Source organism: Channa argus, chromosome 17 (genome assembly GCF_033026475.1).
Source record: "Channa argus isolate prfri chromosome 17, Channa argus male v1.0, whole genome shotgun sequence".
NCBI lineage: Eukaryota > Metazoa > Chordata > Actinopteri > Anabantiformes > Channidae > Channa > Channa argus.
Genome location: NC_090213.1, coordinates 16,116,437 through 16,139,020, shown reverse-complemented (window position 1 = coordinate 16,139,020; position 22,584 = coordinate 16,116,437). Strand labels below are relative to the sequence as shown.

The following is a 22,584-nucleotide window of genomic DNA, read 5'->3' as shown; positions in this document are numbered from 1 at the left end:
ACATTTCTCTGCTCTGCTTGCAGACTGTTAACTGGGTTTAAGTTTAACAGCACCTCTCCAATAACTTTTATACCACGTTTCTACTAAAAGAATATTCCCATAAAGCTGTATACTGTGGCTTTAACTTGAATGAGACAATGTGGGAGTATTCTATTGAACTGTTTTAATTTTGTTTGTCCTACAAATGTGTATAAATCTGGCCCTATATCAGCAGAAATATATTCTTTATCAACAACCAATTTAAATTCAACTTTATTTATATCGTGCCAATTCACAACAAAGTCATCTCAAGACACTTTACATAACAAAGTCCAGAATATACAAGTATGTAGAGGCAAGCCAACAAATCCCCCTTGAGCAAGCCATAGGCAATAGTGGAGAGGAAAAACTCCCTTTAACGGGAGAAACCTCCAGGAGCACCAGTCTCAGGGTGGGCGGCCCTCTGCCTTGACCGGTTGGGGTGAGTGGAAAATGGAGAGAGAAAAGAAAAGAGAGCAACAAAAAGCAACAACCAAACATCGGGCAGGTTGGTAGGACCAGTAGCTGCACACTGGAAAACACACAGCTCCAAAGCCGGGGACACCTGCAGAAAGGGACAGAGAGAAGGAGACAGAGAAGGAGGCAGAGAGGGAGAAGCACAACCAGGGGAGAGAGAAGACACAAAGCTAATAGAATGCGGTGTTGACACGTAAATGTATGAGAGAGAGAAAAGAGAGGAGAGAAACTTACACTTGGGAGGGTCCACCAACAGTCTAAACCCATAACAACTAAACTCTGACTAGTTCAGGTTAACTGAACAGCTTTAACTATAAGCTTTATCAAAAGGAAGGTTTTAACCCTAGTCTTAAAAAATAGAGAGGGTGTCTGCCCCCCCGCATCTGGATTGGAAGCTGGTTCCACAGGAAACCTGCATTCTGGGGTCAAAGGTAACTCCAAAGTTCCTCACAGCTGCACTGGAGGCCAAAGTTATGCCATCTAAAGTAACTATATTGTTAGACAGTATATTTCTTATATTTTTAGGCCCAAATAGAATAATTTCAGTTTTGTCTGAATTTAGAAGTAGGAAGTTATAGGACATCCAGGCCTTTATATCATTTAGGCATTCTTGAAGTTTGACTAATTGGTTAGTATCTTCTGGTTTTACAGATAAGTTTAGCTGAAAGTAAGACTGAAGTAATGAGTTAAGTTTTTGTTGAATGTTTTGTCAGTTGTGGCATTAAAAACATAACATAAAAGAAATGCCACAAATATCATTGATATTCTTCATAAATATTGTATGTAGGCATTGAAATGCAGACAACCAGCTGGAGTAGTAATGTTTACTAGATTTTGGAATAAAACATGTGTAATTGAGGAGTTTATGGTAACTAAGAAAAAACAAAAAATAGTTACATGGAAAATAACTTTGTGATGTTTGAGGTTCAAATCGCCAAAAATGGATGATAATCATCTATGTTTCGTTAAATGTTAGAGTGTATGTAGGCTACGAGTCACATTGTGTGCCCTCTTCATTCCCCTCCCAGCCTCACTTCAGAGTACAGCCAGCATTGAATCATTTACTTCCTCCATATTAAAATTTGGAATCTGCATGCATTATATATTCACCCGTGCTCGGACAAATACTCTCAACTGTGGGAGAAATTGTCAAGGATGTGTCCTGTAGAAAAGTAAGAGCCTTATCTAGTTGTATTGCCCGTAGCAAGGGAGCATCTCAATCTGTCACTCAAGTCCACACACACACACACACACACACACACACACAGACACACACACACACACATATGAACCATAGTAAATCATCTTATGAATAATATATACTTGTACTTTCTTTATTAATATTAAACATTGCATAATGAAGCACTGACTAAATCCCAGAGCAATATTCATATTATCATGAACCATCCTAGAGTGGACCTTTCATTGTTTATGTCAGTCCTGTCACATTGAGGTTAAACACATCAAAATGACTGCTGCACACCTAACCTGCAGAACACCTCTTTTTGTTCTTAAAAACTGCACTGTGTGCACTTTTCTTTCATATAGTTTGGCCTGTTTATTCTGATATTGATATTTTTGTATTCTACAGAGAGCAGACAGATGGAAGAGACATTAAAAGTAGAAGACAGGAGGATGTTAAAGATTCAACTTTAACTTTGTCCTTGGACTTTTTTTTTTTTTAAAAAATCTTTTAACATGAAGTGCTTGGAATGGGTCGTTTCAGAAAAGGGCAAAAATGCAAACATAATGCCTTTTGTTATCTCCAGTGTAGGTAATGCCCTGCGGTGTGTTCATGTACCTCCCATTTGGCGATGCCACTTACCACATAAGATGCAGATCTCCTTAGTGGCAACACTCTGGACTTAAAACCTTTCCTGTGTCCACAAGCAGGGTATTTGTGGTATGTTGGCCCTGTGCAACCCAACATAAACTGCCTTTGCCCGGAGCCAGCAGATACAAGCTATAATGGAGACATTGATGTATTATTGAGAAACCCACGGGTAAGGATTAGGAAGCTGCTTGCAGCCAGCAGGGATGGCAAGACAGAGTGTGTGAACTCAGGATAATGTTTTCTTTCAGCATCCGATGTGTCCACAACTGCTGTTGCTCTCTTGGCCCGATGTGAAGAAGAAGACATTTCATGTAATATCACATCCCGAATTTATGCGCCCCAGTCAAAGCAATATGCTTAACAACATCTTCAGCCTATCTGTGAAAGATAGCTGTTGTGTTTCCTTGTGGAGTCTGCTGAGGTTATGTCTACTTGAGCCAGAGCTGAGATGACATTTCATTTATATAAATAATTACTGTCCTGAAAGTCCCCTAGGCCTGCCCTGAAGCAATCAAACTTCTAATGCTCTTAAAATTGCCCACCATGTTTTATTAATGGCAGACTATAAAATGTATTGCTATATCTGCACACTTCTCTGCTGATCCACAAGGAAACAGTGTCAGATTCAAACGGCCGGTATCCGGCTTTTATTTCTGTTCAACAATGTATTTGAACCTAAGTACTGAGCATGTTTAAATTGTATGGTAAGGTAAAAAAAGAAACTTGAGTACCTTCTTAGCTGAGCTGTACCCTGTACAAAGCGCTTCTCGGTGCATACACTGATCTAAGTGAATACAGTGGATTATGTGCAGAATGATTGCCCATTAGTGCCATTAATTGCCTCTGAGTGAACCTGATCTGCTCTTGAAGCACTCTCTCTGATTCTGAATTGTATAAATGGCAAATTAAGAAGGCTTCATTCTAAAAATAAGGATTAAGTGTAGGACCTGCTGTGTTAAGGCATGAACCCCTGCACAGGTTGGGTATGTCTCCTGACTGTGCCAACAGAGGGTACTGTTGCCTCACAACATGTTTAAATGATCCCAATAACAAAGCTGCAGCATGCTGTTTTGTCCCCTTTGATTGAATATGAGGAAATGGATGTGTTTTGCATTTATAGTGATCATGTGCACCCGAGTTCTTTGGCAATTCAGAATGCCACAATAATAAAAACAAAGAGCGTCAGTTATCTTAAGTTAAAGATATCCAGATTGTTTATGTGACTCTGAGACGTCTTCACACGCCAATTATTAAACTAACTAAGGATTATAGGAGAAATGCAAAGTGAAAAGGGGCCATAATGGGAAGACTGATGGTCATAATGACCTTTTAGGGTAAATGACCACTATAGCTGACTGCCGCACACTGCTTCACAAGGCAGACAGTACGACCGTGTGTCTTTTAATTAGGAAGGACCGGAGAGTGGTAATTACTTCTTGTGTGGCGCCCTGTGCTCCGGGAAGCCACCTGCTAGCTGCCCCCAGCGTCCTGTGTGCTGTCCGGTCCACGGTGTCTGACGCGCAAACGTCACGGACGGACTTGAACTTGAATCCCATCCCACTGTATGGAGGCAACTCCAACCACACACTCACCACGCACGCACAGCAAAGCAGAGGCTGCATGTAGTGTGCACATACACACAAATGCGGGGTCCTCCCAAACAGAGCCTCTTTCATCGTGTGAGTCAACAAGAAGTAGCCTCGACACTGTAGGAAGCTGGGAAACATTGGACCTCTGCTTGTTGGACGAGGAGGAGGAGGAGGTGTCTTGTCTGCCCGCGTGCTCTCCCTCTCTCTCTCTCGATCACGCTGTCTCTCTCTCTCTCTCTCTCTCTCTCTCTCTCTCTCTCTCTGTGTGTGTGTGTGTGTGTGTCTCAGTCATCGAGGCTACTGCCACCCGAGCCAAGAGTTGCCGTTCCGCGCACCAATGCCAAAACGCGCAGGAGGAGTCAGTGCCAAAGGGTCATTTTAGCGCACCACTGCTGAAATGGAAGGACTGTAGGGAATCCTCGAATAAACAGCAGCCATTTAACCCCACATGATATAATCATACCGTTGTAATTAAGAAAGGGGAAAGCAGCCAAATAAGATCCAGTACCCATCACCGGTGGAGTGCTCCTCATCTGTCACAACGGTGTCTGCAGAGGTGGGCACTCCAGGATTTTAATCTGCGAAAGGTCACTGACAACATATACCTGCGCACACTCGTTGGTCGCTAGCAGCCAACTGCTTCCTAAAACTCCACTTTGGCTTCCTCAGTCCAGGTGTTGTTCCTCTGAAGACGCTGCAGGACATTGTGGGACAAACTGGTGTTCCATCCTCGCTGCGCTCCTGTCCGACTTTCGAACCCGCAACCGAAGTTACGGGAGAAGACTGTGAACAGCACAGGGATTAGGAGGAGGGAAAGTTGGTCACCTGCGATCCAGAGAGGACCGACACCACGGTTCAAGCCGACTCCAAGTGCCGTTCACCGGGCGATGCCAGAGTAAATGCCGGGGCAATGTCCCGCCGCAAGCAGGTGAACCCGCAGCACTTATCGTTGACGCACAGGGAGACAATACAAGGTGAGTGCTCGTTAAAGGCTTCTCACTTCGGTTTTCTGGTTCAAAGGATGTATAGTTCAACATTCTTATTAATTCAGATTGTCAGAAAAAATAAAGCATTTTAAAAAATAGAGTCAAATAATATACCCAATGCTTTTTTTTATTATTTGTAAATGCGCCGCATAATTACCGACAATAACTGCGATTTGTGAAAATACATTTATGATGTGACACAACATAACAAACATCGTGTTCTTTTTTAAAAAATCTCTTCCATTTACAGTGAATTTTAGTGGCTGTTCGGGGTTAAGTTTTACGGGTTTCAATATGATCAGCACAATTCAGGGACATTTTCCGATGCGGCGTTTGCAGCTTCACACACTTTACTACGAGAGACGATCTTATGACAACTACAGTGGGACTGTCTGGCAAAGCGTGTGTGAGTGTGTGTGTGTGAGAGAGTGATTGAATGCACACGTGCGTGCTTTGCGCGTGTGTGAGGATGTAATCCATCATTTCACCGAGGCACAATTTTTGCATTTTTTTTCCCCAGCTTATTGCAACATGTGGTGATGTTTGTATTTATGTACTTTGTTAAAACACTTCAGTGATTTCTGAACACGGCTATTTATTTTGTAACTCTGCACGAGGCATCTTGTAACTTAATTTAAAATTATTTTAATTTAAATAATCTCCCTCTCGCTTTCTCTTCTACTTTCAATCTCCCTCTCTCTCTGTCTCTCACACACACATATGGTCTTAAATTTATTTTTCTTAATACATGCAGGCCTATCTCTACTTTAAGGACATACACACACAGACAGACATACAGAGAGAGACACACACACACACACACACACACACACACACACACACACACACACACAAACAAATACACACACAAACACAAACAAACACACAAATGAAATCGTGGACTAGTTTCACTTACAATCACAAAGAAAAAGAAAACACCACACAGTTCACAACAATCTTAACTTTTATTAATGCCTTATTTTAAAACGAAAGGTCACAACTTGTTTGAAGCTCTCAGAGCTGCGACCATAAATTGTGATTAAATTGCGCAGATTAAATCAGAGGCAGTATTTTCTTTTGGACTATATGATTAAAAAGTAGCGTAATCCAATTTTAAATCAATTATATCAATCTAACCTTCATCTCCCAGCGCTCTGCTTTGCCTAAATCCAATTTCATAGAGGCCTAATCTGGGTAATTCATTGCAGAAGTTCATGATGTAATCTTTGGCCAATCTGGTGTGTGTTGAAAAGAGTTCGGCGCATTCCGTCCCAGCCGACACATTTAGCTTTTACACTAATCACTTATTCCGTTTACTTTGTCTCTCATTTCAGTGATTTTCCTTCACTCAAGTTCTCAGTTGAAATAATTACGTTAATTTCAAACGTAAAGAGCGAATACGAAATCGAAATGTTTGCTCTAACTCGTGCATTCATTTCCTAAATGAGAACGTGGTGCGTCTCCTTCAGATTTTAGGCAGATGACACATACTGATCCCATTGAATATTGGTCTGACAGTTTATTCTCTCTGCTGCCACAGTGGCTGTCTGTCAGTTAATTAAAGGTGGAGACCTAGTTGATCTACCACAATACAATATTTCACCTGTGCAAAATACCGTTTTACCACAGGCGTGTGTGCGTGTTTAACACTGACCTGCAATAATTATGTCAAATAATTGCAACGTTTTGCATGTTTTCATTTCTCTGTAGGGAACTTGTACAAATTTGGACTAACCATTAAATATTTGCCTCTTCTCCTTTAAGCCATGGGTCACTTTGTTTGACATCTTTTGCATATTAGTCACAGAAAACCTTACAGCACATGCTGTACATTCAGCAAATTCTTCAAACTGAACCCGTGGTGCTGAATGTAGATTCCTGCAATTAGACTGATAATTAGTTGTCACAGATAAGCTTTAAATTTCTTAATTTCCTTGTCTGAGCTGGAGCTGTATTCAAATGCCTCCAGGATGCATCTGTTCTTGCCTGAAGCTTTTAATGACTGTTTTTTAGATATTCTTTTAATCACCGCTGACCCGTCCTGAAAAAAACTTGTCAATGTCAAGCGACAACCTTAAGTTTGAGATATTTGCAAATGCTCACAAATGTTTGAGGTTGTGCTTGTAAAGGTTGCGCTAAAGTGACAATTAAAACGAGAACAGTAGGATGCTGGGAAGTTTGGCCATCTGGAGGGCCTGAATCTCGTTCTACCTGTTCTTTCACATACACACTGCTTGTTGAACTGTGGCCTCAAGCTGTGACAAAGACCTGAGAAGTACAAGTTCAAGATTAAGGAATGAATGGACTTGCAGGTACTTTTTTGTGGTTGTTGTTGTTTGCTTACAAAGTCATTAAGGAAGTCAAATGCACTGTGAGAACTGGACTTTTAACAGCTGGGTGAACAGCATTATCATTTACATGCTATTGTTTTCTCCCTGTGAAAGAACAATGCGCATCTGTCACCAAGATACACTTTTATTTGCATAAAGCACTTACCATACACACAGGCTATCTTAATGCCAATACCACATCAGTAGCTGTGATGAATAATAGAATGTAATGCACCATCATTCTATGTTTGGTGGCTGCATGTCGCTGAGGGCTGTTACCTTAAAATGGGTGGATCTGGGGAGGACCAGGATCATACCTCAGGCTGGAGGATCTGAGGAACGCTAGGGGAAAACCAAACTTTAATTTGACTGGGTCAACATACAATGAGGGCTTTGAATATGCATAGTGTTGTTGTTGGAGACGATCTCAGAAACTGTCAAAAAAAGGTTGGACCTCCGTTTATTTTTATACATTTTTTAAAATCACCTTATTATTAGGTCAGCTCAGTCCTGCGGTTATCACCTGTCAAGACTAGTCACAAGGTTTCTTCTTACACAAGTAGATTGAAGTTTCTGCAGGGTGCCAACATACATCAACCAGATGTCAGATCAGGAGTTATTCAGTGCAACTGAACACAGGCATGTGCCCTGCAGCCACGGGCCCATAGGTCATGCTTGACACTGGAGTGCAGGGAACCTGAATATCAGCATATTTCTGGACAGGCTTTTAGTGGAAGACTTTGTTGAGAAAATTTACTTGCCAGGCCAGACATCAAGAGTGTAACTGCAATGAATCCACACAAACTGTGCACTAAAGCAAGCGGACAGACTTAGACTCATCATGTGAAACTGCACATATCACTCGCCTGACCACGTATACAAACTGCAAAGATATTTACCCCAACAATGCACGTGTAACAAGCTAAATTTCACCTTCACTTTATGGCACTTTCTTTGTTTTGTTGGGAGTCTTGCAGGGAAAAAGCCAAACATCCCTTCCAGGCTTCTTTGAGCTTCTTTCAGTAAACGATTAATCTTGGAGTCGCATCCATGAAGAAGAGAGACCTATCATAGGAATATTCACATAAATTACTGAAATGTTAATGTGGAACGACTGGTGTTCAGCAACACAGGCCTCCCTTGTTCCGAGACTAGAATTTAATTTTTTCTAATATCAGCATTATTATAGGGAATTGTTTTCTGGATCCAGCCATGGAAACGCCTCATGATAACTGTTTACTCTCAAAATTGGCATGCTACTTGTGAAACAGTTAATGTTTTCTTTTTTATTCGCACCATATGGCTGTCGAATGCTGGGGAGAAACCCACCAAACGCACTGCAACACCACAGTAAATATTCACACACATTGTGGTAACCGGATGATAATCTCACAGGAGATGGCTGGTGAGCAATTTATGATTTACTGTGAGGCATTGCAGGCTGCTCTCAGATTTTCTTTCTATATTTCAATATTATTGAACACATTTCATCAATTTTGCAATGCTGTGAAGCTCCTTTTTACTATTATTATTATACCTCTAAAATTGTTTAGCGAATGTGATTTATGTATTGGAATGTCACGCCTCATAGCTTACATGTCATTTATAGCAATTTAGTGACAAGTTGCAGTCAGTTGCAGTGCCGTAATTTGCACACTTTCAGGCTGATAATCTAAGATTTATGATAAGAAATGAGACTGCTACAGATTAAATGTTGATAAGATAATGAAACACACAGGCCCGGCCTTACAAAATGTGCACTATTTCAGCTCTCCTTGGCAATCGCAGCCGAGAAAAAGGGATAGGCTAAGCGAGGCCGCTTGTTGTTTGAATTTTTGATTGCAACCATCTGCAACGTTGCTGGTGTCATTTATTTTCAATGACAGCGTGAATCTTTACCCGACTTTCCCAGTGGGGTTTACACATGTGTGATTGTGTGTGTGTGTGTGCATGTAATTTTAGCTCAGAGAAATGGAAGGAGAAAACAAAGAAAGGGAGACAGGTCTGAACTCATATAGTATAAGCCGACTGTCATACAAGTGCCCCCTGGCCTTACTCTGCCTTTCACCAGTAGACGAGAGTGTACAGCTGGTATTAAAATGTTGTGTGAGGTCAGGATTTTAGGGCCAGTGGAAAAATTGTTTCACGGTTTTCTGTTATGCCATTTAGAAGACTCATCAAATTCACATCATCAAAAAAAAAAAAAAAAAAAAAAAAAAAGCAAATGTTTTGTATCAAGCAAAATTACGTTTTGTCAGTTTCTTATTAAACTTGGGGCAGAGTAGAACTTGTCCAACCATGTTGTAAATTTTTTTCTTTGACTTCAGCTCCACCTCAGGCACAGTGAAACAAAAAAAAGGGCCATCAATGAGACATAAGAACATATAAGGACAGACACAATAATTAGGGCTGAGAGAGATTTATAGAAGCAATTAATGTCAGAGGACATGACAGGAGCCCAGACTGCTCCTACATACACCTTGGCATGTGTTACCTACCTATCTTGTTTTATCTGGCCATGTCTGATGAGGATATCACATATACTTTACCATTTAGCAGTTTTGACAGCATATTTATAATGTATCTCTACGAACACTGTGTGTGTCAGACAGTTTAATATTTGAAGTTAAGCAAAAAACACTCTGCTGTAAATAAACTAATTCATCACCTTTTGTAATATTGTTTCTTCATAAGGTACTTTTTAGTGTGTTTTTTCCAATCTCTAAGACAAATGGAAATGTTAGTGAAAGGGGGCCATTGTCTTCAGCTGTGTCTCCCATCTGCTATATATTGTGCAGCAGCAGCAGCAGTGGCGTCGGCAGCAGCAGCAGCAGCAGCAGCAGCAGCAGCAGTAGTGCAGTGACTGACTGACTCTCTCCTCATCAAACTGATAGGGGGTGCTCTAAGGCTGCCTGACTTAACTTACACTGAATAAGGCAGAGTAGCAGGACTGTCACTGGGTGAATTTAGATTGGTGTATGTGTGTGTGTGTGTGTGTGTCTGTGTGTGTGAGAGAGACGGAAAGAGACCAAGAGAGAGAAATAAAGAATATGTGGTATCATGTTAGACAGTTGGGTTGCATTGCTATCATCAGGCCTTCTCAGCGATGGCATATTTGACAGTGTGTCTGCTATGCTCCCTTATCTATCAAGCATGTTCGTCTCACATAGGAGTTTGTGCACAGGAATTAGACACTGTCTGTCATGATGATAGGCTACATTAGTGTGTTTTTCTTTCATGTGTATGTTTCCATTTTTACTTTTTGTTGTTGTCCACGGTTGATTTATTTATTTTTTTTTCCTGCAAACATTCCTCGCTCAGTTCCTTCTTGCACACGTGTTTTTCTCACACAGGTGAGCCTCGGGATAAATGAATGAGCGAGTTTCAGCGAGGGGTGCGGTTATTTAGAAGATGTCCGACTAATATTCCAGTGGCATAGTGACAGTGCCAACGCCTGCTAAATACTGCCTTCTGTCCCCAGGCCATGTTACTCAACCGTAGGTTAACAAACAGGCCCTACTTTATTTGTCTCTCACAGGGAAAAAGTCATGTTCAAATGCCCAGGTGTCTGTCAGCTCGTTGACTTGATGTTGCCTTTTTCTTTTTATGACATGAAGATCTGGGTCTCATGCCAACTGCCTTGTGTTCTAAGTCAGAAATGAGGGTGCGCCATGTTGTCAGCAGATACATCTCCTGCAAGGTCCTACTTAGATGCAATGCACATATGCACGTATGCATGCATGCGCACAGATACATGGCTTGTGTGTGAGCACCATGGAACATTACTTTATGTGAATTAAGCTCAAAAACTGTGAACTGTAGGTAAATATGTGTTTGTGTTCCTTCCTAGCCGCCAAAGATTATGAGATGGAAATTATTTGGCAGGCATCCAGGAACACATCGCCATTTAGAGAAAAGATATTTGGCATTGGATCATCACTCCAGGGCGAAGTGAGTGGACTGGAACATGTGCGTGTGTGAGTGTGTGTATGTATGTTTGTGTGTGTAGGTGGGTGAAAAGGGGTGGGGGGTGGGGGATTCATAGTTTCCAAAAAAAACAAATCTGAGATATTAAATTTGGTAAAAATGCATGTAATATTCAGGCTGCCCGAGTTTAACGGTTATGGCTGGAAGTTTAGAGGAGCAGCGCCTCCCTGGCAGTGTGAGATGGGTGATAAGAGAGTTAGGGATCTCTGCTCCGATAGCTACACACCAGCACACACCCTCTTTGTCTAATCTTAGCAATTATTAGGGTGTCATGTTTGGAGAAAGAGAGAGAGGGGAGGCAAGGAGAAGGCCGTGTGGTGGTGAAAGGGGGGGGGGGGGGGGGGGCATGCGGGTGATAGAAGTGGAAGAGCTGTAGAGAGAGGCAGGCACTGCCATGCTCCTCTCCCGGGCATCAGCCCCTCTCCCTGGGTACCCACTCACTGAGACGCCCCTAGAGTCTCTGGAGCGTCAGGTTTCCTCCGGGCTTTTTAGAAGAGGACACATTTTTATACTGGTACATCAAGGTGGTGCTAAAAAAAATGGAGGTTGTCCATGAGGGATTTACGTTAAGCTGAGGGAATGAGTCTCCGCCACAGGGGAGGAGGGGGGGAAAGAATGTGTAATGGTTATTAATGACCGTGTCAAATCTGTGAAGAATGAGATTTACTCTCTTAACAGGACCCAGGGTTTAGCTTTATAGATTTTCTGTCTGTGGAGAATACAGTGTTCGAACTCACCTGTGTGGAGCTCCATTCATGTACACGCACACTTAGACATCTTCCTGTTATTTTTCCTTCTCATTTTTCTTTTCTCTGTGTTTTTCTCTGATACACACAAACATGAGCACACACACACATGCACAACAACACATGCTGGTGGATGTGGCCTCCGCTACGCTATACTTTGTTCTGCACAAGCTGGGGCTCCCACGTGGTGAAGGCAGCCGTCTAAGCTATGACAGCTTAGTGCAGCGAGGGCCTTCACCGGAAACCCAGCCTGCTATGTGAGATGAATAGCTTCCTGGCCACACACAAACACACAGGCACATACACACAAAGACACACATATACATGCACTGTATGAGCTGGGTCCCACCCACGCAGATCTCTCACGGATAAGCTACACAGGTGTTTGTCTAGGCACTTGTAGGTTTACAGCGGCCCTGTTTTATGCCATGAAAGTGACACAACTGTGAATCTAATGATCATCTCATGTGGTAGGGAGAGATGGCTTTTATCAGGTAATGTTATCGGGGATAGCTAAACCTCACTGCATATTTTTTCTCTGCCCGTCTCTCAGTGTCTTTCTTCTTGCTGTCTTTGGAACAAACTCACTGACATCTTTTACCTTCCTCTTCCGTTTTCTTCAGCAGAGGCCAATCATGATTCGGGAGCGGGATCTTCATCTCCAGAGCCATCCACACCAAGCCCTCGGAGGGCAGGACCTGGGGAGCATGATCTGCTGACCTGCGGCCAGTGCCAGACCAACTTCCCTCTGGGCGATATCCTGGTTTTTATTGAGCACAAGCGCCGTCTGTGCCGGGGACCCGGGGGCAGACCGGGGTCATTCTCCAAGCCCGGAGAGAGCGGCGGCATCAATGGCATTCCCATCTCTCCTAGGGCCAGGTCGCTGGAGCTGAGTAGAGGGTCCATTCCCGTTGAGGTGGGCATCCAAGTGACCCCCGGCGGGGAAGAGGATGAGGAGAGGAGGCTGACACCGGCCAAAGGGATCTGCCCCAAACAGGAGAGAGGAGGTATGGAGACTGGAACACACTGCAGAAGGAGGCGAACTGAACAAACCAATATGAAGCTCAATTGCTCAGACTCACAGTCTGAAGAGAGCTCTCTTAGTCAGTATAGAGGCACATGTCATCAACACACACATAGTGTGAAAAACATACACATGCACACATCTCTCCTCACCTGTTCAAGACAGATATGTCTCTTTAAAGAATCCCAGCTGCTTGTTATTTTGACAGTGGCCTTCAGCAGAGATTAATGTAGCCTGGGATGATTTCATTAGAGCTAGCGAGAACTGTACTGTGTCTATTCTGCTCCGTTCTAAGTAAAACATCACACACTCACACGCTGCACATGCACCAGAGCAAACACACACTGGCAGGCCTAAAGGACTTCTTCAGCTGAAACCAATTGTGAAAGGCAAGGAAGAAGGTGATAGAGGAGACGCCCCCAGTGTGTGTGTGTGTTTGTGTGTGTTTGTGTGTGTGTGTGTGTGTGTGTTTGTTTGTTTGTTTTTTGTTTTTTTGGCTGTGTGAGTGTACGTCACGTGTCTAAGTGTTTGTAAAGAAATCCTGCAGCATATGAAAAAACGGTTAAGAAAGCTGATTAAAATTCATCTGTGTGCGTGGTGAGGAGAAGGGGATTAATAAAACTGCAAGGCCGTTCATCTGGCTAGAGGGTGAGGGTGGGGGGGGGGGGGGGAGCTGTAGACTGCCAGTGCTGCAGGGAAACCAGTTCAAAGTTATCAGAGGAGACAGTCACCATCACACCCAAAAGCTAGGAAGGCTGTCCAGGATTACACAGACTCCAGTAGACTAAGGAAGACTTGGTTAGAGAAGAGAGATGGCTTTGTTTTAAAAGTTACTGGGCACAATTACATCTAAAAATATCACACAGTCCCCTCAGTGTTACACTAATTTGTCATGAGAAGTGAATTGTCAAGAAGAGAATTATTATTATTTAGATTATGTTGTTCATATATTTTATTTTTACAAAATAAAGAGCAGTCCTTCAAAATAAAAGTTAGGAAAGTAAAGTGAAAGTAAGGATCCACACAGTTCTCAGTTCTCTATATTTGAAAAAAGTCTTACTCAAGTGCGGCCACACATCCAAATAACCTAAGTGGTTATACTGGTTCATAATATATTTGCACAGCAATGGTAGACTAGAGGAATCAGTGAAACGTGTGAATGTAGGCCTTATGTAGACGCTGTGACAGCAGGCTGTGGTTGTTTGGCCTCACAGCAGGTGCACACCAGTTTTTTATTACACTCGAGTGCTAAAAACTGTTACAGTAAGCACATTTTCTCACCTAATGTGATCAGATTGCATCTGCATCAAAATTTAAAACACAACAGGAAAGCAGCTCTGCTGTATACTGTGTAACAGAAGAAGCCTATACATTTAGATTAGTTATAATTCACTTATGCATAGCAGACACTTACTTGCAGGATCCTTTAAGGTTAAGCCGCTGTATGAAATATTGAAAAAATGTTTTTTTTTCTTGGACACAGATTATAGATGTACACGTTTTTTTCATTTCAGAATCAAAGCTTGGTGTAGACTTGTGTTGTCATCACTGCAGAAGTCATCACACATGCACAGTTTCTGCGTGTGGCCAGCAGCTGTGTGTGTGGCCACCATCTTCTGTAGCAAGAAAAAAATTTATTGAGGGAGATCACAAACAATATGTGACAGCACAGTTTTGGATGTCAGTGCTAATTTCAGAAAATAAAAAAAATCATAGGCATCGCTTTTTTTAAGAGTCAGACATGCAGATATTTTCTCAGGAGACATTGAGCACATTGATTGTAAAGTAAGAATAAATATTCAGTCAGTTTGACAGCATCTCATGCATTTTTGATAGTGATGTGGCTTTTGTGAATTGTCCAATTTTTCAGTTATACTCTGCAAACGTAATGAGGGTTAAACAGCCTAGAAGCCAGTTGCAGCAGAAAAAAAACCCCAGAAAACTAATTTAGAAGCTTACGCAATAAAGAAGACTCAATGCATTTTACATGGTGTTTTGTCTTTTAGGTGGTCAGAGAATGAACACTTAGGCTGAGCTAGTGAGTGAGCGACAGTCAGTTAGTCACTCAGACCGACAGGCCGGCTTATCACTAAGAGAACAGGACATGAAAGCACTCGAAGCCCCAAATGAAAGAGAGGAGGAGAGCTTTGTTCAACACATTAGATTGCCACTCAAGGCAGTCTCAAGTTTCAACCAAATTAGATTACATTATTAGGTCTAATTAAGTCCAATGTGTTAGCAGCACACTCACACACACACACACACACACACACACACACACACACAGGAAATATCATCACATTTGCCTGCACGTGGTAATGAGAACTTTGCAGCTAGAACACGCACAATTCTGTGCAGCACAGGTGGTCAAAAAGACACTGGAAGGGAAGTGAGAGTATGCATCATACCTGCTCATACCTTCACACGCTGTGCCGTATGCATAACTCTTAACCCTTCCCACTCCTGGATTGCTTTTTTTTTTCACACAGTTGGGTTTTATAACATCCTGTCTGGCCTCTTTGTCTGTCAGCCCGCTTGCTTAAACTGCAAACACGCTGCAAGGCTAGCATATTCAACCCCAAAAGGGTGCGAACACACACGCACACACGCACACTCTTTCATACACATGACATAGATGAAAAATGGCCCTTCTGTGCCCTGCTTTTTTTTTTTTTCCCTGAGTTTCTCCTGCTGATGCATGCACTCTGTGTGTATATGTGTGGGCTTTGTCAGAGTATGTTAATCAGTGTGTGTGTGAGTTTGTGAATTTGTGTATAAGTATGTATGTGTGTAGCGTCTGTGAAGAATGACGCGTGTCATCAGGCAAGCGAGGGGTTGTCACTAGGGGAGTGTTACCATGCTAAGACGTCCCTGGCCCTGCTTTGAACTCCTCGCAGGACGGCTGCTGAGCCCCCTAAGAGTACTTTAAGACATCCAGTACATAAGGGGCGCCATGTTGTCACATCATGACAATCCCTCTCTCTCTCTCTCTGTTTCTTCCTCACTCACCCACAAACACTGTGTATAGAGATCACACGGTAAATATTTCATGAGACCATTTGAACCACAGCAACATCTTCAAACATATTTCTCTGTTTGTCTCTCTGTCCACCTCTGATCTCAATGCTGCAACATTTTGTGGGCAAAACAGCCGCATCACTACATTAGGCTGAAGGTTTCCACTGGTTAGTTGTTGTGTTTATTTCAGTAGGGAGCTATAAGTGTGATGCTGATACTGGAGTTCTTAACTCAAGCGGAGAGACTCTGGATTCACGATCAAAGAATTTAAATGAGATGCCCGCCACTTCAGAACTGTCACACCTACATGCACAAAATTCTGTGGGTGTGAAAGTGTGCTGAAGGCTCAGGAGCATTTTAACGTGATAAAATCGTTTTTTTGTTCTCAAGTTAATGAGCATGAGGGATTTTTTTTTTACCCTTAAATGAGTCATAGTGGTTTCTGGATGATAACCTGTGGTGTAGCCTATTCAGAGCAACAACGACTCAGGTCAAAACTGCAACGTTCAACACTTGCTGCACTGCTGCTGTCATTACATAGCTGTGACATCCCAGTTTCCACACCTCTCCACCAACGTGGATTTGAAGGTGTCTATCTCCTCTCTTTTCCGCTCTTTTCTTCTTTTCTATCTCTGTTTCTCCACCAATCTTTTTTTTTGCCCCACCACCCAATGCTCCTTTAATCACCTGGCTTGCTCTCATTTCCATATTAAATAGGCTTTAATCATGAAAAGCAATCAGGCTTTTGCATATTCATACCTTCCCCTGTACGCCGGCTTCCCTGTCTCGCTCCAGTGCCAAGCAGCCAGTAATCAGTAGGCAGGCGGCGTAATGCCATAGCCCCGGTCCATCGCATGAAAACACACACACTGCGTGAGTTAGAAATAACTTCACATGCTACTTACGTATTATCTCAACTCCAAGTGAGAGAGAAAGAGAAAGATAGAGGAAGAGGGAGAGGGGTAGAGATAAAAAAAGAAAGATGGCGAGACTGATCCCTGATTTGAGCTGTGAATATTTGTACAGAGGCTCAAGGAAAAGTCGATTTGCATAATGACTTTGTAGTTTTGCATTAATCACATTTGCATATGAAAATGCGTTAATTACTCCTGATGATTTTTTTTTTAACTTGTTTCATTTGATGTCCAAGCTCTGGGGTTGTGATTAGGGGTTACATGGTGGCAGTTGTGAAGGTGGTGTGTTTATGCTTTTGCATTTGTGGTGCAGTCCGTGTGTGTTTATGTGTTCTTACATGAGTGCGTTTTATGCTTGCCAGGGAATTTGTATGTGTGTGTGTGTGTGTGTGTGTGCGTCTACTGTTAGGCACCAATTTGTTTATTTTTTGTTATTTGTGTGTGCACATGCGTGTTTCCCAGTTTTCTTAAGTGGCAAATATTTCTTTATTACTCAGTGGGAAAAAAACAGGAATACACACCTTCCTCATTTGAATACGCATTTCTTTCAAATAACATGTACACACATGCTTTCATGATTCTTCTTCTTCTCACGTGTTTCTTTTTTTTGCGCTTAAGTTGCAATAAGGGCAAATAAAATGATACAGTGAGAAAAAGATGTGGTGATGTTAGTGGTAGTGGATTCAGCAATCTTGAGAAGGTTCCATAGAAGCAACATTGTTGATGACTTTATAGACAAAAATCTTCGCTTAGAAACATTATTTTCTAAGAAAGTATTCCAGTGCATTTTCCTGCTGTAATGCAGCACTTAATCCTTGGTAAAAAAAATTTATGTATTCTCAATACATCCAAGAACTAATATTCCCAGGTAATGCATTTGTGCATATTTGTGAGTCAATAATTTACCGCACAGAGATAAACCATCCATTTCTAACCAGTTGACTGAGAAAAGCAACATATATTTCTGCTCTTTAGAACGTGACCAGCGATGTTGATCCTCTGGTGTCACACAGCTGAACAAACCCCTTCTCGCCTTAGCTTAAAAATTAAGGTAAAATAATTGGTTACCATTTGGAGTCATTAGGCCACCATTTGCATGTCTCTGTATGAGCATATGGATTCACATGTACGTGTGTGTGTGTGTGTGTGTGTGCAATTACAGTATACATATTCCTGGCTGTGTAAGGGCCCCTACAGTTGTTGGCCCATAACACTGTGTCTCAGACAGGACCACCCTAGGGGCTGTCTGACTCGGTCTGTCTGCTGTAGCCAGCAGGGTCAACTAAGTCTATAAGGAAGCAACTAAAATGGCACAGCTGCAAATGCACACCGCCACAGCCACCTGAGACACACAGAGCAAAACGCACATTCACAAATGAATGCAGAAAATAGAAGCATGTATACAGGAGTACACACACACACACAAACAAGAACCACACAAACACACACACTAAGTAGCCTATATGTGCATGCAGGAATGCATACAATGGCTCCCATCTCACATTAAGGTTTGCATCTCCCACAGAACCCAATCATGCACACACAGACACATGCACATACATGCACAGCTTAAAGGCTCCCACATGAAGGCATCAAACACTCCACAGCCAGCTTTATGGCACTCATATGGCAGCAGATTTGATATTTTCCTACCACAGCGGGAGAATAAAACTCGCCACTAATTTGGACTGCGAGCGCCACCGCTAACTTTCAGCATGTGCCGACTGGCTGTGTCTTCCAGATGTGTGGACTCTTTGCTCCTTAACAGCCTTACTTAAGAGGCATTAGAAACCTCACACCCTGTCCCAGCTATGCATGGAGAGTGATGATGGCGCTTTGGTATTCAACACAAACACTCTTCTGCTTTGTGTGGAGCTCTGAGTGAAGTGCTGATGTGAAGTTCACAGTCTCCATGGACCATAAGTTGTCTTGTGTCAGTGGGAATCTGTGAATGTGTTTATGTTCTTTGCAAAAATAGCTATAATCAAGGTAATTTGACTGCGGCACTGTGGTTATGTGAGCTGCATCTTGCTTTCTCTTCTCTGGTGGTGACATGCGATAACAGGTGTGCTTTCATTAGAGCGGAGTAATGTGGCAAGTTTTATAAAGAATCAGCTGTAATTACAGTATGAGTATGCACATGTATGTACACTTTCAAACACACACACACAAGCGAGACCCTAAATGCGAACCCGCTCAGCGCGGTACACCTTTTTCTCCTGCTGTGGAAACACTCCTCAGACATGCAGATAAAATCCTCATGAAGTCTGCGTGTGTTCAGCTATTTCAGCACACATTAGTGCACAACATATAATACAGGCCTTTCAGGAGTAAAAGGGGAGATTTTCTGACCAGGCTTTTCACTCCCATTTTTCTTTTTTGCTTATAGCTTTCTTCTGGAAGGAAAAGGGTTACATTAGTATTTGTGAAAAGGAAAAGAAATGGTGCTTGTTAGCCAGTCAGACAGGGGTAATCCTACTTGCTATACTGTTGTTGTTCCTTACCTCTTATCTTATTAGCGTCTCTCTCTGATTGGGTGGAACTGTGGGAGAAGAAAATGAGGAGACGGCGTTTATAGCCATATTTTTCCTTTTACAGGCTGCTTCACCACAAGAGATATTGAAAGCCTTTCATGGTACACTTACAGTTCCCCTTATTTCATCCACTTATTTGTCTTGAGCAATTACTCCACGAGAGAACACTGGGCACAAACACATGATGAACCTAAGCTGCCTTTATGTTGGTTTGTCACTTTAACATAAATCTACCCCGGACAAAAAAAAGAAAAAGGGAAACATATTATTGATGCAACCTTACATACACACTAGCTTTTTACTATAAGCAGTAAAAGTTGTTAGAAAGGCAGAAAAAAAAAGTTTTTTGCAAAATGATAAAGGATCAGGTCAAAGAAAAAATCAAAAAACTAATGTCCTCACTTCCAAGCTGATAGGGTTCGGTTTGATTTATGCAGCTTTTGATTTATATCCATCATTGAGATTTTTGCTTCTGTCACAACATGAATGAATGAATTTCTGGTGGTCCAATTGTACTAAATAAATACATAAAAAAATTATTATCAGCATTTTATTGCGGAAACTGTGCTCCTGTTCCTCTGGACATAGTACACACATTAAGTTTATTTGTTAACCTTTTTTAACGAGTTAATCAGGAGTTTCAGGTACATTTTATAAAAACATAGATCTTAAATTTTATATTTTATTATTTAACACATGAACACATGATGGTGGATGAAGGCACATAAACCTGGACAAACAAAAAAACAAAACAAAATTTTGCATGACTAGAATTTTAGTATTTACCCTTTATACGAGGAGACAGTTAACAATTGTCCTGTTATTTTTATTCCTTATAAGTCTGAGTATGTTTCATAAACTTCTTCTTACTTTCATTTTGACTCATAAAACCTGTACTGCCAACTTCGAGAACAAGAAACAGTCTGCTTAGGTCCGTTTCTTCATGAAACAGGGCTTGCACTGTCATGTCCGTAGACAGCAGTACAGACATGGGAGTAAACCGCTCAAGGTTAAGGGTCTATACTCTCTCTCTGTTCTGGCATAATCCATAGTTTTTTTTTGTTTTTTGTTTTTTCAGAAAACCCTCTTCTCTGTGTCTGTTTTTCCCAGAGCAGAAAAGAGTAAGCCAAAAATGAAATAAAGCCTAAGATGTTATCAGGGTGATTGGTCCCAGTGGAGCTTGTCTGGGCCTGTGGTCTGGCGGGGCAGCGCTGGCCCGTACCAGCACTTGTATATGTGTGGGTGCGAGTGTGTGTGCGTGTGTGTCCTAAAGGCGCTGGAGAGATGAAAGCTTTCTTTAACCATAAGCTATGCAGGAGCGGTGCCAGGAGCAGGAAATGTATCAGTGTGATAACAGCCAGAAAGACAGAGAGAATACGAGAAAAAGAAAGAAAGAAATGAGAGAGAGAGCGAGAGAGAGACGCAGGGAGAGGCCACACGTAACCCACAGGGAAAGGCTTGGGGCCAAACTCAGCCCCATCTCACACACACACACACACACACACACACACACACACACACACACACATAAGCGCGTCACATCATACTGTAAAAATATGTTGGATGTGTATAGTACATGTCTGCATTGGAATGTGTCCGGAGAATTGAGGGCTAAGTATGAGCTAAGAGATGGTTTGGCACACCTGAAGGTTGAGTACAGTACCTGAGTTTCAGGAGCCATGAGGGAAAGAACAGAATTCACCTGGAGACACGACCGTTGCAATGCTAATAATGTTGTGCCGCCGGCCTTCACTGGATCACAACAGGACTTTGTAAAGAGAGAGCAGGATATTCCGCGTACGAGCTTAACTCAATTATCTTGTGTACATTCATTTGATTGTATTAGATTGGAGTTCACAGTGCATTTTATCTGCAGCCTTTTTAAAATTGTCCTGAATAACTCGAGGGTCTGGGATTTAGCAGTGCTGCACATTACGGCATATTATGGCGGAAATTGAATTATAGCCTACAGATGAAACAATTAATTGGGAGATGAGAATATTTATTTTCATTGCTCTCATATATATGTCATGCAGCAGGCTGTTAGCTTAGCTTAGCACTGGCAGCAGAATGAATCAGCTGGTCTGGTTCTGTCTGAAAAGTCACGAAATCCATCTAACAGCACCTCTAAAGCTCACTATTGAAAATGTTATATCGTGTTTAATCCTTCATGAAACAGAAGTGGTTAAAAACAACAAGACAAGACTCCATGATGTCACTGCTCTGTGAAAAGAAAGAATTATTACAAGCAACTCCCACTCTGGTAAAAACACAACAGGTTGTTTTTACACTTCCTACGTTACACTGCATTGATCCACTCCTAGGTCTGGCCCCATAATGTTTTGGACAAATACAAGAGTGGTATTGATTCTTCTTTTATTCTCTGCAAGCAAGAGCTGAATAAATATTTTCCCTGAAATTGTCAAGCTATTGCTGTAAGACTTCTAAAGACATCACATACCCACATCCTGCTTTTCAAAATGGGCTTTAGGAGCACAGAGCGCTGGATACCTGTGCTCCCTTTTCATTATGAACACACTCCCCTTTTTTGTTACCCAGGTTTAGTAAAGCTAACACTAATTAGATAGTTTGCAAATTGGTGTCAAATGATGCAACCCTCCTCGTGCTCTCTCCTGTGGTGCTGCCAGGCTCCGCTTTGTGTTCGAGCATGAAGGAAAAAGCACTTTCTCCAATTGCAGCCTTAAGTAGCCAGAATTAAATATTAAAGTAGAGAAATTGCGGAGTAATAATGAAAAAGCTTGTGAACGCTCAGGCTCTTTCCCAGTCATCGGAATGGACCCTACGCCATGTCTGAAGCATGTGAGAGGCACATTTTACAGCGGCGTGTTTGGGTTTGTGTGTTGCATTTAGGGCCACAATGGTATTTTCCTGTGGGCTGCTAGTTAAGTGGGACTGGCTGCTGGGCTCCAACGGGCAAAACGCAGCTGGGGACCGTTACTGCTGCTGAAAGAAGCACCCTGTCACAGAATGGTAGACCAAGATACACACAATTAGCATAGGGCCATGCTCACATGCTGTTCATCACACAAAAATACACAAAGGCACTAGTTCCTCCTCTTTTTCTTTTGCTTCTCTTTAGCAAGGCAAAGGTGTTCAAAGGTGTGAC

At 42.1% G+C, this 22,584-nt stretch overlaps 1 protein-coding gene across 3 annotated transcripts in view; it reads left to right on the top strand.

Moving 5' to 3' along the window:
* Positions 1-4,153: 4,153 nt before the first annotated feature.
* The window catches only part of bcl11bb (BCL11 transcription factor B b), a 30,135-nt gene continuing 11,704 nt past the window's right edge, over positions 4,154-22,584 (top strand). The window contains exons 1-2 of one of the 3 annotated variants that reach the window (XM_067482096.1): positions 4,154-4,892; positions 12,594-12,974. In XM_067482096.1, coding sequence (XP_067338197.1) covers positions 4,829-4,892; positions 12,594-12,974 — 445 coding nt within the window. In that variant the 5' untranslated portion in view covers positions 4,154-4,828. Of the gene's footprint in view, positions 4,893-12,333; positions 12,462-12,590; positions 12,975-22,584 lie in introns of those variants that run through there. The other 2 variants (XM_067482095.1, XM_067482097.1) reach the window with 2 other exon arrangements.